The sequence below is a fragment of the Choloepus didactylus genome, chromosome 2 (genome assembly GCF_015220235.1).
Source record: "Choloepus didactylus isolate mChoDid1 chromosome 2, mChoDid1.pri, whole genome shotgun sequence".
NCBI lineage: Eukaryota > Metazoa > Chordata > Mammalia > Pilosa > Megalonychidae > Choloepus > Choloepus didactylus.
Genome location: NC_051308.1, coordinates 178,843,674 through 178,860,398, shown reverse-complemented (window position 1 = coordinate 178,860,398; position 16,725 = coordinate 178,843,674). Strand labels below are relative to the sequence as shown.

General features: G+C 39.6%; 1 protein-coding gene across 22 annotated transcripts in view; it reads left to right on the top strand.

Annotated features, from left to right (window-relative positions):
• Positions 1-1,131: 1,131 nt before the first annotated feature.
• SGIP1 (SH3GL interacting endocytic adaptor 1) overlaps positions 1,132-16,725 on the top strand; it is a 220,898-nt gene continuing 205,304 nt past the window's right edge. For 19 of the 22 annotated variants that reach the window (XM_037826986.1, XM_037826985.1, XM_037826983.1 and 16 more), the window contains exon 1: positions 1,939-2,171. In XM_037826986.1, coding sequence (XP_037682914.1) covers positions 2,162-2,171 — 10 coding nt within the window. In that variant the 5' untranslated portion in view covers positions 1,939-2,161. The other 3 variants (XM_037826970.1, XM_037826969.1, XM_037826971.1) reach the window with 3 other exon arrangements.

Below are 16,725 nucleotides of genomic sequence, written 5' to 3'. Positions count from 1 at the left end.
ATATACACCACACACACACACACACACACACACACACACACACACACACACACACACACCAATCCTGCTTGCAATAATACCCTCCAGTTTTAAGAGCAGTCTAAGTTGTACTCAAGGTAAGTTTTACTTTGTAATTCTTTTCTCTTTTAAAATTTAACTATCTCATAGACATAAGGGGGGAAAGCACAAAGATTTGTATCTCCTTGGAGAGTCTTATTTTGAAATTTAGAGTCCACTGAAATATGTGTCTTCAGGGAGCACAATGAGTTTCTTAAAACTCCCAAGTTGCTAAGGAACTGAGTTTTTGTTTTTTGTTTTTTCTTTTTTCTTTTTTTACTATTAATATGGACATCCAATCAGCCTTTTTAGTGGTATTTTTTTTAGTAGTTCTTGGCCACCAATACCTCGCATTTGCTCTGGTGGAAAAGAACTAGATCCTGTCAAAGGCTGAGCAATAATGAAAGTTCATGGGTACATTTATAATATAAATTATTAATAATAATAGAGACTCAAATCTGATCATGTAATGTATCTTACTTCCTAAAATTAATTTGAAGGTGTTTTCATTTGATGTTCACAATTGCCCTGTGTTATCACAGCTTCCGTCTTAGTCAAGTTGCTAGAGGAAAACATGCCAGTTTTCTGATGTTGCCTCCACGGGGTTCTTAATAAGCCCTTTCCCTCATCATTCTTCCTTCTCCCCCTTCTCCCTCTCTGGTCCATTGTGCCACTCCTCCTTCTTCCTTAGTGCTTGAGGGAAACCTAGGATCGCCAGAAGGACGCGCGGTGCCTCCTCCTTCTGAAAGTCTTCTAGGGTTCCTGGAGAGCAGAGTTAGGTGACAGACTCTCAACCTGGGGTTCCATAGCCCTTCTCACTGTGGCAGCTGCAGGGTATTCAGACCCCATTCCTTGAAGCTGCAAAGCCCTGAGTTCACAGCTGCAGCCACATTCGCTTAGGAGAAAGGCTCTACCCTCCCCACCTGGGGAAGCAAGGCCACTCACGTGCGCGCTGCGCCGCGGAAGACGCACTAGCGGCGGGACTCGAACCTGTGAGTAGACGAGCGCCCCCAGAGTCCAGTCTCCAGCTTTCTGCGCTGGCCAAGGTTGGAGCCGGGGCGAGCCGCGTGCACAGCTCGCTTCAGTTAGGCTAAGGCCTCCCCTCCCTGCTTGCTCCCCCGTCTCCCGCCTCTCACTCCCGAAATTATCTGAAGCGTTCCCAGTTTGATTTCGGAGCCCCACTCGGGTGGGTTCTTTTGTTTCTTTGTTTTAATATCAGTTCCCAGCCCTTCGGCATGTCATGCGCGATTAAATCCCTGGCGCTTAAGAAGGCAGCTGGGGTGAAATTTCTTCTGCATCATCCTTTTGGGGATGATTGTTTATGATGTGACGCCAGCCGGATTGATTTTTTTCTCTCTTGAATGAGAGAGAGAAAGAGACAAAAAGAGAGAGCGAGACTACAGATGTGTGCGGAGGGCACAGACAGACATCTGGAATTCCTTCAGGGCAAAAAGAGATGGCAACGGGAGTTTAAAAGGGTATTGCTAAGACTTCGGGCTGCACGGATTTATTAAGAAGTTTCTCTTAAAAAAAGAAGCCTTCCGCGGCAAACCACTTAGGTGCTCCTTTCAAGCGGGAGCCTCCTGTTAAGGTGGCAGCGCCTGATAATTAATCTCGGGTACCCAGCCGCTGCAATAAATAGGCTAAGGAAGACGGCGAGGAGGGTCGGGGGAAGTGCGTCACCAGGTGGGGAAGCGGTTGTGTATTTGGTGACAAGAGGGAGGGAATGGGGGTGGAAGGGAATGGGGACGGGAAATAGGTTCTGTGCGCTCTCCGGGGGTATTGTGTCAGGAGATGCAGGCTGGCTACCATGTGACGCGGTCCAGAGCTGAAGGGATTGGCCAAGGCAGCGCAGGCGGTGCAGCTTCGCCGGTTCGCTGTTCCTCTCCTTTCTCTCACAGCATCTTCCTGGGAGCCTGTAGGTGAAGCAGCACCAGCAACATCCATGGCCAGTTTTGGGGGTTAACACTCGTCTCCTTTGGCTTTGGCAGCGGACAGAGCAAACCTCCGAAGCAGCGCTGTGAGGATTTAGCTGGAAAGTGGAATCATATCCTCCTATGTTTTTTCAGACTCCTTGGAAATTGAGGAATGCAATTCTGCCACCATGATGGAAGGTAGGATGCTCTCTGCTGTAGTTGACTGGCTTCAGGCAAGGTTTGGGCAGAACAGCTTTGAAGAATGTGTGCAGCCTGTGTGTGGCTGGTCTAGAACCTGGTTGCCAGGATTTTGCAAGCAGAAATGCTGCAGTTTGCTTGCAGCAGACTAGGGCTCAGACTAATGGAATCAAACCACAGGGCTTCTGCTTGGCTCAGAACCTCCAGAGCTCTCCCCTCTTTTGAGAGGGAGAAATCTGAAGTGTTTGGTGGGAGCTGAGATAGAGCTAAGAAAGAGCTTGCAGAGCAAATAAGTTGGGAGAGAAATGGTTTTCTGTGCTGGGTTCCTGGTACTACACTGATTAAACATTTACAATGGAAACTTGTTTTCTGAAATTGACATTAGACCAGAGAGGTCATTGGCAGAGTTATCCATACTGTTACTTATGGTGAATTGTTTTAAAATTTAAAAAATTGATGTGAGTTTTTTTTTTTTTTATCTCTGCAATTTACAGCTTATTGTTGGGGAGAGGAGTGCAGCAGATTTGGTCCATAAGCTATAGTTTTATGAGGATGTCATTGCAATGTAAGAAATGTAAGAAAATGTAAGAAAAATATCTGGGCCTCTGGCTCCGGATCCAGGGTCTTATCGGTTTAAAAAAGAAATTTGTGCTTCCTAAATTCTTTCCCCCATGCAACGGTTCTTAGCCAAGTATCAAATGATTACTTGCTGATTGCCTTTTTGCACTTAATATTAGGTTTAAAGAGGTACTTTTCCTGGGGAGATGCCTTTTAAAATATATTTTATTCTACCAAATTGTCCTTGGAAGCCTGAGATAGTGACAGCCCAGATTGGCTCAAAAAAGCAGCAAGCTGATCAGGAAAGAAGCAGACAGCTCTACCTTGGCTTTGATTTTCTGCTCTCACACTACAGGATGGTGCAAAACTCCTGGCCTTTCCTAAGATGACAGGCAGAAATTTGCCCCCAGCCTGGATTTCACAATGCAGAATCAAATGCATAATGGGTCTCAAATCAGCCATGAAAATGGCAGAGAGGCACCTCTTAAGCCAAGGTTTGTCCTATGGATTTTAAATGTTCCTTAGAAATTTACCAAAATGGATTAAGAGGAGGATGGTTGAAAAAAGAAAGTGTAGCCTGTACTTATCTGACTGAAATGAATTCATTTGCTCTTTCTGTCATCATGTCAAACATTGTTAATGTGATTTGGAAGAGTGAAGAATTCTAGAGTCACAGCCCACAGATTTTAGAAAATAGCTTTCTAAGAGAGATTGGGTATCATTTTGCTGTGGAGCCTGGTCTTGTTTGCAAAGGGCTCTGAAGCTGTTTCTTTAAATTCAGGCCTAAATAAATTGAGATTACTACCTCTCTGAGATTAAATCATTTTCATTAATTCAAAATGGATTTAATCTTTGAATAAGAAGCAAGACAAACAGAAAAAGTGTTACTGATTTACTTTTCAATTAAAAGCTCATGTGGATTACCCTTCCCAGAAAAAAAAATCTTTTCTATAGAACTATATTTCTCCAGCTAAATTTCATGTAGCATTTCTTAACATTGTGTCTACACACATTCTGACTAGATTTTAATATTACATGGGGAAGTAGATCTTTTGTTTGACTTTTTTGCCTTGCAAACTAGGGAGCTGAAGTGTCTTTGAATGTAGTAAAATTTAATGATGCTCATTAATGATTCTCCTGGTAATGTAATCTATTGTGCCATCCCAGAATGTCAGTTCAAAGCCCTGTGATAAGCTTATCTGAGCTGCCTAAACTGAAATGAGAATTGTAACAAAGACTTGTATGGGAGCTGAATTGGCACTACTGCTCTAGGTTTGCCAAATTTATATAATGAAGGATGTTATCACAGCACTGGTATGAATTAGAGGTGACACTACGGATACAGTTGCCTTCTGTCATATCCTTGCAATAGAAATTGGACAGGTGTTCCCACTGACCTCAGAATTAAAATGAAACTAATATTTTTTGTCTATCCATAATTCCTATTTGAAAGGTTTTCAAATCTTATTACCTTAAATACTTCATTGACCTTAGAAAAGCAGGTGAGAACCTTAACCAGAGATCTTTGCCTACTCATGACCTTCCAACTTTGTTTGCAGTTTTTTGTGTTTATGTTTTTGATATCAGATCCCAGAGTTTTATATCTGAATTGCTCTTATTCTGAAGGTGTGGTACAGCAGTTATCATTATTTCCATTAAGTCATCCTTAAAGGAAGCCAAGCTGTTAACATCTATCACAATAATCTTGGAAAGATAAGAACCACCTAAAAGGCCCCCTAAAATCTTGTTATGATAGCTCACTGATGAAACATCAGTGGACTTTGAGAGTGTATCACCAAACATCATGATAGTTAAAGTGGTGTCTGTACTCAACTAGCATGTGTCACACACACACTCACACACTTACATGCACATACAATCATCCATACATTTCTGGAGAGGGAGGGAGCATATGTTTGCATACATGTGTGTATAAATTTCTGTACTTCTAAAGTCTGTTGTCCAGTGTTCAGGAAAAGCATGGCAAAGGCAACTTTTCAAAGCCACTTATCTACTTTATGTGAAACAAAAGTAAACAAATATTCCTTAGAATAGCTCATAATTTAGTTTTGTGCTCTCATTTTTTGGGACAGAGATATAGATTCCATTCATTCAATGCCTACTGAAAGTCCTGGTTATGGATGAGGGATGTTACTGCCTCCCCAGTGATTCTAATATCATGGGAGGCAGTGAAATAATTCCACAGGGACTTCAAGCAGGTTATTCGCAGTTTGTTGCTCCATGGTTCATTTCAAATATTTTTATTAAAAACAAATATTTCAAGGTATCAATTCCTTGATCCATGCATTCTTTATTTTTTGGCAGTGGTTGGTATTGAGTCATTTCTTTTGTAAAGAATGCCATATCACATGGAGCCTTAAGTAGTATGAACGTGATGGGAAAGGTGCTGAGCAAAGGAAATTATTTTGCTAAGGGGTATATGTATTGGCTAAGCTTACAATGCAATCTATATGGTTAGGGCCTCTATTCAAGGACTGTATTTTTTCATATATTATTATTATTATATTAAAAATGGCACTATAGCTACCCCTTCTAAGATAAGGGAAATTAAGTCAGAGTTCCTAAAGACATCTATTTATTTGTGAGGTTGTCTGGGAAGCACTTTCCCTTGTCCATGCAGAACTGGACTGAAGGTTCTTTGTGTTTTTAGTTCCATATTCAAGCTCTTAGGTGCCCTGTACTGGAAAGAAAAGCTTCTGGGTGCCAGTGGATTCATCCTATATAGTAAGTAAAAAAAAAAAAAAAAAAAAACATTATTTTTTAATGTTACTAACAGAAAATAATAAGAGCTAAGATTTACAGAGTGCTTACTCTATATGGGCATTCTTCTAAGGCTTACCTCATTTAATCTTCATAACAGTCCTATTTGGTAGACACTATTGCATTTATGTTACATTTCAGGATAGTGAGGATTAAGTAATTTTCTCATGCTAAAAGTTAGCAAGTGGAAGAACCAGAATTCAATCCAGGCAGCCTGGCTCCAGAATCCATGCCCTCATTCACTATGCTACCCCCTTGGAGTTGAGATAAATTGAAGATATTGATAGCATTTCTATTCTGTTATTGGGGAAAAGACAACAAAATATTTTTTTCTGGGTGTCAAGGGACACTTGCTTACAAGCAGCTCTATGGCATTGCTCAAGTTTTTTATCCTTTTTTTAAAACAAACAACATTCCCCCTTTCCCCCTCTCCCCATTCTCCTGGTAATTTCTAGTTTGCTTTCTATCTCTGTGTATTTGCTATTTGCTGTAAGTGATATCATACAATATTTGTGCTTATGTGCCTTGCTTGTTTCACTGAGCATAATGTTTTCAAGGTTCTTTCATGTTGCAGCATGTCTCATATAATGGCCAAAAAATGTTCTAATGACCAAATAATATTCCATTGTGTGTATGTACCACGTTTTGTTTTCCCATTCATTTGTTGATGGACACCTGAGTTGTTTCCAGCTTTGGGTTATTGTGAATAATGCTGCTATAAATATTGATGTATAAGTATCTGTTGTGACCCTGTTTTAACTGTTCTTGGTTACATCCCTTGAAGTGGGATTGTTAGGTCATATGGTAATTTTATAGTTTTGAGGAACCGCTATATTGCTTTCCCAAATGGCTCCACCATTTTACATTACCAGCAACAATGCACTAGAGTTCCAATTTCTCCACATCCTCTCCAACAGCTGTTATTTTCTTTTTTTAAAAAATAATAGCCATCCTTGTTGGTGTAAAGCGGTATCTCACTGTGGTTTTGATTTCCACTTCTCAAATGTCTGATGTTGTTGAGCATTGTTTCATGTTTATTGGCCGTTTGTGTATGTTCTTTGGAGAAATGGCTTTTCATGTCATTTGCCCATTTTTAAAATTGGGATGTTTGTCTTTTTTTTGTTGCATTGTAGAATTCTTTATATTTTCTGGATATTAAACTCTTATTCAATACATGGCTTAAAACTATTTTTTCTTGTTCTGTGGCTTTTACCTTTCTTGATAATTTCCTTCAATGCACACAAGTTTTAATTTTGATGAAATCAAATTTATCTGTTGTTTCTTTTGTTGCTCATGCTTTTTGTGTCACATCTAAGAATCCATTGTCAAATCCTAGGTCATGAAGATTTGCCCCTATGTTATCCTCTAAGAGACTTATAGTTTTAGCTCTTATATTTAGGTCTTTGATCCATTTTGAGTTGATCTTTTTATTTTTGTATATGGTGTGAGGTAGGGGTCTACATTCTTCTGCTTGTAAATATCCAGTTTTCCTAACACCATTTGTTGAAGAAACTATTCTTTCCTCACTGTATGTACTTAGCACCCTTGTCAACAATCAGTTGGCCATAGATGTGTGGCTCTATTTCTGGACTTTGAATTCTGTTCCAGATCTATTTGTCTGTCTTTGTGTCAGTACCACACTCTTTGATTACTGTTGCTTTGTAGTACAATTTGATATTTAATTCCTTGTTAATGCCTTTTATCTTCATAATTATTATTTAGATAATTTTGAACAATTCTAGATTAACTGAACTTCTGTTGTTGCAATGGACCTTATAAACAGTAAAGGCTCTCTCTTTTTGCTATCTAGAAATGGAGTTTTACAATATTTGGAAAATGCTCTGGTGTGATCACATAAGAACAATGCATTTTAAAGGTGGAAATGTTCATGTTGTAGTTAATTAAGTAGTTTAAATGGAATGCTTCTAACTCTCTATTGATTTCCCTCCCAGGAATGACAAAATTATTTTGGAAAATCTAAGCATGCATATGAGATTCTAATATATGTTCCATCACTTATATAATTTCTCTCCATCCTCAGCGCTCTGCATAAGTTCCCATCCAGTCCAGGGGTCAATTTCAAATCTCCAGAAAGAATTTATAGTCTTTAAAAAAAATTAGATAAATCATGCTAGAAGAATCTGGATAAGTCTTCCTGTTGGATTTGGCACATACACTATCCATGTTTCGTATAAACAAGTCACAGGAAGTTACCAGCACAGCTTTTATGTTCCTGAAAGTTTGTGTGTGAGTTGGTTACTTGAAACATGTTTTCCCATAGGAATACTGATATAAATGATGGTTAGATTCTCACACTAGTCCATCAAAGGCTGTAACCCATTATCTAGCTGAAATACTAAATATTTGCCATGAAGTATGTAAAAAACAGTACTGTTGCCATAGTAATTAGCCAGAAGAGAACGATGGCATTCAGCATTTTTAATTTAGAATGTTGGTGTTTAAGGAAAGGGAGGTTTAGTTAGAGGAAAATGAGGAAGTGGAGAGAAAATTTGAAGATGACTTCTAGGTATTTCCAGAAGTTTTAGAGACTCATGATGCTGAATTTTTCAATTATTTTAAACTTTACTTCCATACTTTTGACTTTACTTTTTCTCCATTCAATTCTGTCATACGAGTTCTGCTGTTAAACTGTGATTAAGGACATTACATAAACTCACAAATAGAATTAAAAGAGGGATAGAGAATTTGCTGAGATGACTGTGAAGGAGTTGGAAGAGAGAGCAAGGGTAAGAGGTTATAATGGATTTAGTTTGTGTGTCTGAAAAGTCCCTGAGGAGGAAATAACTGAATAAGGAAGAGTCCATATAGAGCAGAATTGGGGTGCGGGGTAAGTGCAGGATACCCTGAGGAGGAAGTAGGGTATGAGGCAGAGGTTTTGTGCACTGACCTGCTTGTGCACTGACTACCAGGTATCGCTGTGGGCACAGGACAGTTTACCTACTAGTGGGAGAGCTATTGGGGAAGGACTCACTTTTGGGCAAGAGTGAGTCTTCATTCCTGGAGTCATGTATCATCAATTAAATACATCTACAGAATGGTAGAGAGATATTTTGTGTTTATGTTTAAATACTTCATGTCATATCACATCCCTGTTTTAAAAACTTCTGTATCTTCCCATTTGTCCCCAAATCCATAGCCTACAAGAGCCTGGAGGCTCGGATCCACTGTTCCTCTCCCAGCTCGTCAGATGCCTCCTCTACACTGATTGATAGCCTTATTTCCTGTTTTAGAACAAGTACTTTACTGCCACCATGCCTAGAACAGTCTTTTCCCAGCTCACTGAGTTGCTGACTCTCTTGTGGTACCAGCAAAGCAGCCACATCCTCAGAGAGGCCTTCTCTATCATCCTTCCATCCCTAGCTCCCAAACACACACCCCAGGCCACTGAGTCTATCTCAGTCCCCCCTCTCTTTCCTCAGAGCTGTATTTGTGTTTTGTGGTTGTTTTAATGGTCTATGAGTCAAATCTCTCACTCAGTGATAAGCTGCATGAGTATCAGGGTCTGCCCTATCATATTCACCTCTGAATCCTTAGCTCCTGCACACCGTGGATGCATAGCAAGTTGATTTACTGAATAAGTAAATGGAACCAGATATAAATGATCCAGATGGGCACTTTCTACACATTGTTAGGTATTTTTGTGGCATTATGGTAGAAACAAGAAAAATAAGTGCTCAAATTTATATTCTCATTGAAGAAACAAGATCTATAAACATGAAACAATTAGGGAACAAGACAGTGTAATATCAAGTGTTAAATTGTGAGGTACAGTTAATACATTCTAAGAAGCAAAAGAGAAGAAATAGTCTATTTGAAAATATGTACTGAGATATACATGAAAATGTTGGTGATTAGCTCCAAGGAAATGATTTTGTAATGGAAAGCAAAAAGTTACAGCACAGCTATGCAAAGGAATTCCCAGGAACTGGTTTGTTAATATCTCATATGCTTTTTTCTTTTCTCTCTCTTTTCTGCCTTTCTTGTGTTTCTGCCTTTACCTTCCCCATTTTTCCAGTCTTCCATCCCACCTTTCCTTTTTCTGTTTTTTTCCTTTTCTCTGGTTTATGACCAAGCCTGAAAATAGTTGTCTCTGGATAGAGCTAAAGAGTATGGCTAGTAATTTGGGAAAGTATTTTCAATTTGTATTTCTAAGAATAAATGAGTACAATGTTTTATAATGTATTTGTGCAGCAGAAATATTGTTATGTGAGGCTTTTCAGTAGCCAAATTACTCTTAATTGGAGAATTTGTTAATCTTAAAAGCTCAATGTTTTCACTGAGTATGTGAAGTTGGGTTTTTGATAGAAAGAGCTTGGACTTGAGTCAGATTTGGGTTTGAACCTAAACATTGCTACTGCTTAGCTCTTTGCCTTGAGGAAGTCATTTTGTCTTCCTGGGGCTCTGTTTCTTCATGAACAAAATGAGAAAAATGATCTGTCATATCTCTAGAACTTCCACCTCTAAGAGTCTATGGCATTTACTAAATGATTTATATTCCTCATGTCTACTTCCCCCAGGGATTGAATTCTAATGGTTGACTCCTCTTCCTGCCACCTCCAAATATGCTTGTCCCTGACCTACAGATAATTCACGTTAATTATCTGCCTTGTATTGTTTTGATTTTCTTGTATTGTTGTTTTGCATGCCATGAGTTAGTCTTGCATCTTTGCTGTATTGCAAGACAGAAAAACACATCTATGTAACCCTTCCTCTATATCTCCTAGCATAGAACTGTTTATTCATCAAAAATTATGTATTGTGTCTATACTAGATGCCAGGCAGTGTTCTAGATAGTGAACAAAACAGATAAAAAACATCCTTTCTCTGTGGAGGTTCCTGTCTGGTGCAGATGAGATAATAACAAAAGTAAAATATAGAGTGCATTAGATGGGGATGGGTACTATGAAGAAAAACAGAGCAGAGAAAGAGAGAAAGGGAGAGAGGGACTAATGGAAGGGATGGGGTGGGGGTGGCGGATGAGGTTGCAGTTGTAAATAGGATGAAAATGGAAGGTTGCGCTAGAAGGAGACCTTTGAGCAAAGACCTGAGGGAGGAGACGGAGAGAGCAGGAAGAATCCAAAGAGGCAGGGGGAAGAGCAAATGCAAAACGCAGGGCCCCTGAATGGGAGTGTGCCCACCATTTGGCAGAATAGCAAGGAGGCAGGTGTAGCTGGAGCAGGTAATGGGAGGTGGGGGGCGGGATACAGAAGAAGGAGTCAGAGAGGTAATATACAAATAGGCACCTGTGAGTCCTTTGCAGCCATAGGAGACTCAGTTTCCTTTTGCAGAAGTCAATCAGCATGATCCATGTGTCAGAAATTAGGTTGGCATTCAGAAACTTAGGCTTCTGGTATTGGTTCTGTGAGTGTCTTATGATGGTGCCTTTCTGACATGTTCTTCCCACATGTTTAAATAAGTGGGTGAAGATCTTGCCCTTGCCTTACTTAGCACATGGTTCCAAGCCCAAAGTTAGAGCTGAGAGCTCAGCTACAACTCCAGGCTTGTACATTGCCACAGAAGAGATGTCGCTGTGTGATATGGATTACTTCAGAGTAAGAATTACACACCAACTCATACATTTTTCACCCATATACCAAATACCTTCATTTTACTTTCAATTCATATCCACTTCTGTTATGTATCAGGATTAGTATTTTAGGATGTTTAGAAAAGCTGTGCAGAATTACTAAATGAGTAACAAATTGTATAAGGAGGAAAATATGTGCTCACTTGGGACACGGTCATTAGTCTGTGTGACATTTGTGCATACTCCACAGTTTCCAAAATGCTTCGTTCACTCACCAGTTATATATGGAGACTCAGGCTCTGCTCCATGCCCTGAGTCTATGGTAGCAAAGGAAGGAAGGTTTGGCACCGATCCTCAGAAGCTTACTGTCTAGTATATATCACATGCTTGTGCACATATTTTATTCCAATGTCATCTCTCTGCAATAGAAAGGAAAGATGTTACTACCCTTATTTTAAACAGGAGGAAATGTGGCCCCAATGTGGTTAAATGACTTGCTCAAAGGGACTACCTTATTAAGTGACAGAGCCAGCACTTATTAACCATACCCTACTCCAAGTCAGGTGCTCTTTGTTTGAATGAAAAATACCTGAAATTGTTTGACCTGGGTTGCCGGCTGACAAGCAAACATTACATCTTCTAAATATGACATGGTGTTTCAAAAGCTTTCTTCAGAACTAAGCAAGTAACTTTTATTATCAGGTCATTATCCTCAGACCAAGCATCAACTTAAATAAGGCCGTCTTACACAGAAATGTTCTGTCCCAGTGGTCCCCTTTCAGTGGCACTCACTGTTTTCCTAGGATTTTATGATGAGAAGGGCCCTGTAATGTCACTAGTCCAGGGGACTCTGAATTTCTCAGCTTACATTCTAAAAAACATTTTATCAGAAAAGCTGGGTCCCACTATGAACAAAAGCTTTTTTTTCCCCCTGAGAAGGACAGCTCGGTGTTCACTGACATTCTGTGAATGCCTTGTTCATTATCATGAAAACATGATAGTCTGTGCCACTATTGGTAGATTAACCAATCTAGTTCAACCTCATCTTACAGTTGAGGAAACCAAGGCCAAATGAAACAACTTACCCAAGGATTTTTTTTCTCTCTGTAAGAAGACAAGTCAAAGTTTATTTTAGTAACAATTCCAAAACTGTGAATAGAAAGACTTGGAACCCATAGTGTCTTTCACGTTCAAAGGTGCTGAGGCTGGTTGGGTGCCTGCCCAAAGACACACAAATGAATGTGTCCCCAGGGACCCCACTCTACTGAGCACACATACAATGTGGCCATTTATAGCTCTCTCCTCTGCTTCCATGGCTCTTGCATCTGCTTTCAGTGAGTCAGTGCAGTGCGGTGGGAAGAACCAGGACTCGGAGGGACTCCACCCCCTTACTAGCTATGTGACTTTGAATGAATTCTGGAACTGCTTGCAGCCTCAGCTTCCCCAATTGTAATATAAGAATTTTGCTAGCTCTTCCTACCTCATTATAGAGATCAAATGAGATAATAACTAGGAAGAATATCAGAAAAAGTGTGATGTGAATGCCAGTTATTTTCTCAGATGGTTCTCCCTCAGTTTGGTTATTACATATGGGTTTCTTAGCCTTCTGTGGCTAAGCATCACTGTATGCTATTTTGTTTTTCAAGTAAATTATTGCTGTACCTCTTCTGCAGATAGGCCTTTACAGATTCCTTTCTTCTCTTCACCATACCATTAATTGACTAGTATATTCTATCACCCTCTATTCTCAATGTTCGTGTGCTGCATGATTCTTTTCTTGATAGTGGAAGTTACTACTAGTCAATCAAAGCCATCTTTCTGTTTGGTCTCAGCTGCTTTCTTAATCTTGTGTTCTGGACTATCTCTGCCAATTGACTGGATTGACATGAGATGATATTACTTTGCTTTCCCTACCACGGGCAGTTTCTCAAAGTCTACATATGGTGAATAAAACTGGAATATAGATTGTAGGGCCAGCCTCTGCCAATGCCGTTAGTGAATCACTGAAAATGTCACATGAAAAATTACCCACAATACTAGCTTTGGTAGCCATGGTAGGAGCTGATCTTTAAGCCCTGTAGCAAGTAGACCCCTACATCTGTGCTTTGGCTCTAACCTTCAAGGTTCTCTTAGCCTTCTTGTGTTCCCAATTCAAAAAACTGGTAGCTGAGCTAGAGTCAGTCCTTAGGTTCATTCTCGATTCTTCCTTCCTGCCTTCCCTGCATCAATTAGTCCCCAAGAGCTGTAGATTATCCTTCTCAAATATCTCTTGACTCTGTTCTCTCTGTTTCATCCCCTGCTACCACACCTGATCAAACCTTCCTAACTGCTTTCTCTGCTTCCACTTTCCAATCACCCTCCTCACAGCCCCCAAAGGGATGAATTTCCTCACCTATAGAAAAGCTTTTGAATGCTCCCCATGCTGATGAGATGAAGTCCAAATGCCTTCATGTAGTGTGCAAGGCCTTTCACACACTGGCTGCCTTCTACCCTCATCTCCCAGTGCCCCAGAGCTCCTTGCCATTCTCTTTTCATTACATAGGCTATTCCTTCCCTTCCCTGGATGGTATCAGCTTGTTCTGATCATTCCAGGTCAAACAAAAGTGCTCCTCATCCACAAAGCCTTCCCACCTTCCCCAGGTTGAGAGTGAGGTGCTCCCTTCCCTGTGCTTGTTTAGATCTCAGTTCCTGCCCTCCAAGGTCACCTAGCAGAATGTTTGAGGGCACTGGCTTTGGAGTCCTACTGACTCAGGTTGAGCACCATGTATGTGATCTTGGGAAGCTGGTGAACCCCTCTCTTTCCTCATATGGAAAGTGGGGATGAATTAATAGTCCCTCTCTCATGGGAATAAATTAGAAAATCTACTTGTAGCTCTCAACTCGGCTCAGCACAGAGTTAAGTGCTCAGTAAATCTTGGCTGCAGTTTTTTTCTGTTAGGCACATCACAATCATACCTTTTTGGTCTGTTCCTCCCCCACTGGACAAAGACTCTACCAGAGTAGGTACCGTGTCTCCTGCATTTTTCCTTTCCGCAATCCCTGGCATGCTTAAGTGCTCAATAAATAGCCAGTGAATGAATGAATCATATACTAAGAATCACAGTCCTTTTGGGGATACTCAAGCCACCCAGTATTTGCCTACCAGGAGGGTTAAATGAATTACTATATACAAACATTTGGAGTAGTATTTGGTCCATAGTAAGTGCTTGTGAAATGTTACTCTTCTGGGCACATCAAAGGCACCAGTACAGTTCCTTGAAGCTAAGAAGTACCCTGGATTGTGTTCTCTCTGCTCTCCCCAAAGTACCCATCTGCTGTGTGGGATCATGCTGGCTGAGAGCCTCACTCTGTTTCCAGGAGCATGCAGCTAATCTTGTATCGCCCACATGTTGGCCTGACTCCCTTAATTATCTTTCTCTGATTTTAGGAGAGACCAGGTTTCACTATATTAAAATTGGAAAACAGGACAATACAAAGAATACACTGAAATCACCAATAATTTCATGTTTATGAAATAACGACTTCTACAATTTATTGAGTGTACAACATGGGCTTTGGAGACAGACAAATCTGAGACTCTTTAAGCCTCAGCAATCTCATCTGTAAAGTGGATGAAATAACACCTAACACATAAGATTGTTGGGAGGATTAAGCAAGATAATGTATGAACTGCACTTAGCACATTCCTGACATATTAAGTAAGCACTCAATAAATGGTAGGTCTTAATAGCTTTATGGTCAAAATATATTTTTATATCAAAGAACTCAATTTTATATGTATACACACAAGTACATTTATATATATTTATATATTTATGTTAGGTTGTAACCATTATCTTAAGCAGTGTGTGTATTTGTTAAAAGCATAGATCTAGAGACAAACTGCCTAGCTAAAATCCCAACCTCTCTACCTTCCAACTGTGTGACCTTAGGCAAGTTATTTAACCTCTCTGTGCCTCAGCTTCTTCCAGTGTAAAATGTGGATAATCCCTACCCAATAAGTTTTATGCAGATTAAATAAGTTTAACATATGTTTTATGTGTATATATGTATATATAAAAAACAGTATTAGAGAGTATGGTAGTTTGGAGGTGTGTACCTCAGAAAAACATAGTCTTTAACTTAATCCATTCCTGTGGGTGTGAACTCATTGTAAGTAGGACCTTTTGATGAGGTTACTTCAGTTAAGGTACGGTCCTATTCAATCAGGATGGGTCTTAATCCTGTTACTGCAGTTCCTTATAAGCAGAATGAAATTCAAACACAGAGAGAGAAAGCCACAGGAGGCAAGAAGCTAAAGGTCAGAAGAACCCGGAGGAGAAGGGAGAGGCTAGGAGAGGTCACCATGTGCATTGCCATGTGACAGAGGAGCCCAGGACTAAGGATCACTAGTAGCCAACCCTAGAACTTGAAGCCATTCTTTGGGAAGAAAGCATTGCCTTGATGACGCCTTGATTTGGACTTTTTCCTAGTCTCAAAACTGTGAGCTAATAAATTCCCATTGTGTAAGCCAACCCATTACATGGTATTTGCTTGAGCAGCCAAGGAAACTAAAACTCAGAGTAAATGCTCGGGCAAGAAATACTAGCTATCATTGTCATCGTCATGAAATAGTCCTCAAGTGCATTATTTTTACTGGTTGTAAAATATTCCATTGTGTCATGATTTATTTTACTGTTGTCAAATATTCAGACTGTGAGCTGAAACTTGATTTGTTCATAGAGCTAGAATAGCTCATATCAATGAGTCGCATGGTATGGCAGGAATTTTTGGCTTTTGTTTAATAAGATAGCTTGGTGAGGTGGTTGAGAGTTCTGTATTGGGTTCTAATCCTGGCACTGCCCCAGTTGGCTGAGTGACTTTGGACAAGCCATTTAATATTAGGGAGAGAAAGTAAAGTTGTAGAAAGAAAAAATTATTTAATTCAGAAAATTCTAATATCTCCTGGTGCTATTCTTTATTAGCTAATAGAATGAAGTCAAGAATTTGCTAGGTAGGTAGGCATAAATTTTCAGTGTCCTCTTTGCAGCTCCTGGCTGTGTATCTTTATTTTCCCATCTGTAGAACGGTAAATGTTGTGAGCTTTCCTGCCTTTCTCACCAAGTTGTAAATATCAAAGCACAGAATATATGTGAAAGTATTGTGTAAACTACAATTTTTTATATAAATTTAATATAGTATGAGGGCAATAATTATTATCTGTTGTATCTTTCAAAGTCTGTTTTCAAGTGAAGGGTTAGGTTAGATGATCTTAAGGTGCTAATTTGTTTTAAGATTCTGTTATCTAGTACTAGAGTTTCAGGATGAATCCCGTCTGCCCTCAACTCCTTTCCCAATATGCTCTGCCTTTCATGAATACAAATGATTCTCTTCATTTCTTGATGCAAAGAGATGAGCACCTTTCCTGATTCAATGAATTATCAATTTGAACAGAGAAAGCTTATGTAATTTTGTTAAACTGGGACAAGTTGTTTCCAGTAATGGCTATATAGTGGGGCAATTTAGTGTACATTTTGAAGTGTGTTCAGCTGAAGTCTATTTTGACCTAGTTACAAAACCAAATATAGTTCTGTATATAATTGCAACAAAGTATAATCTGCTCAATATAAATGCCAGATCAAATTAAATAATCTGGATTTTCTTCTCTTGAGTTTTCTGCTGTACTCT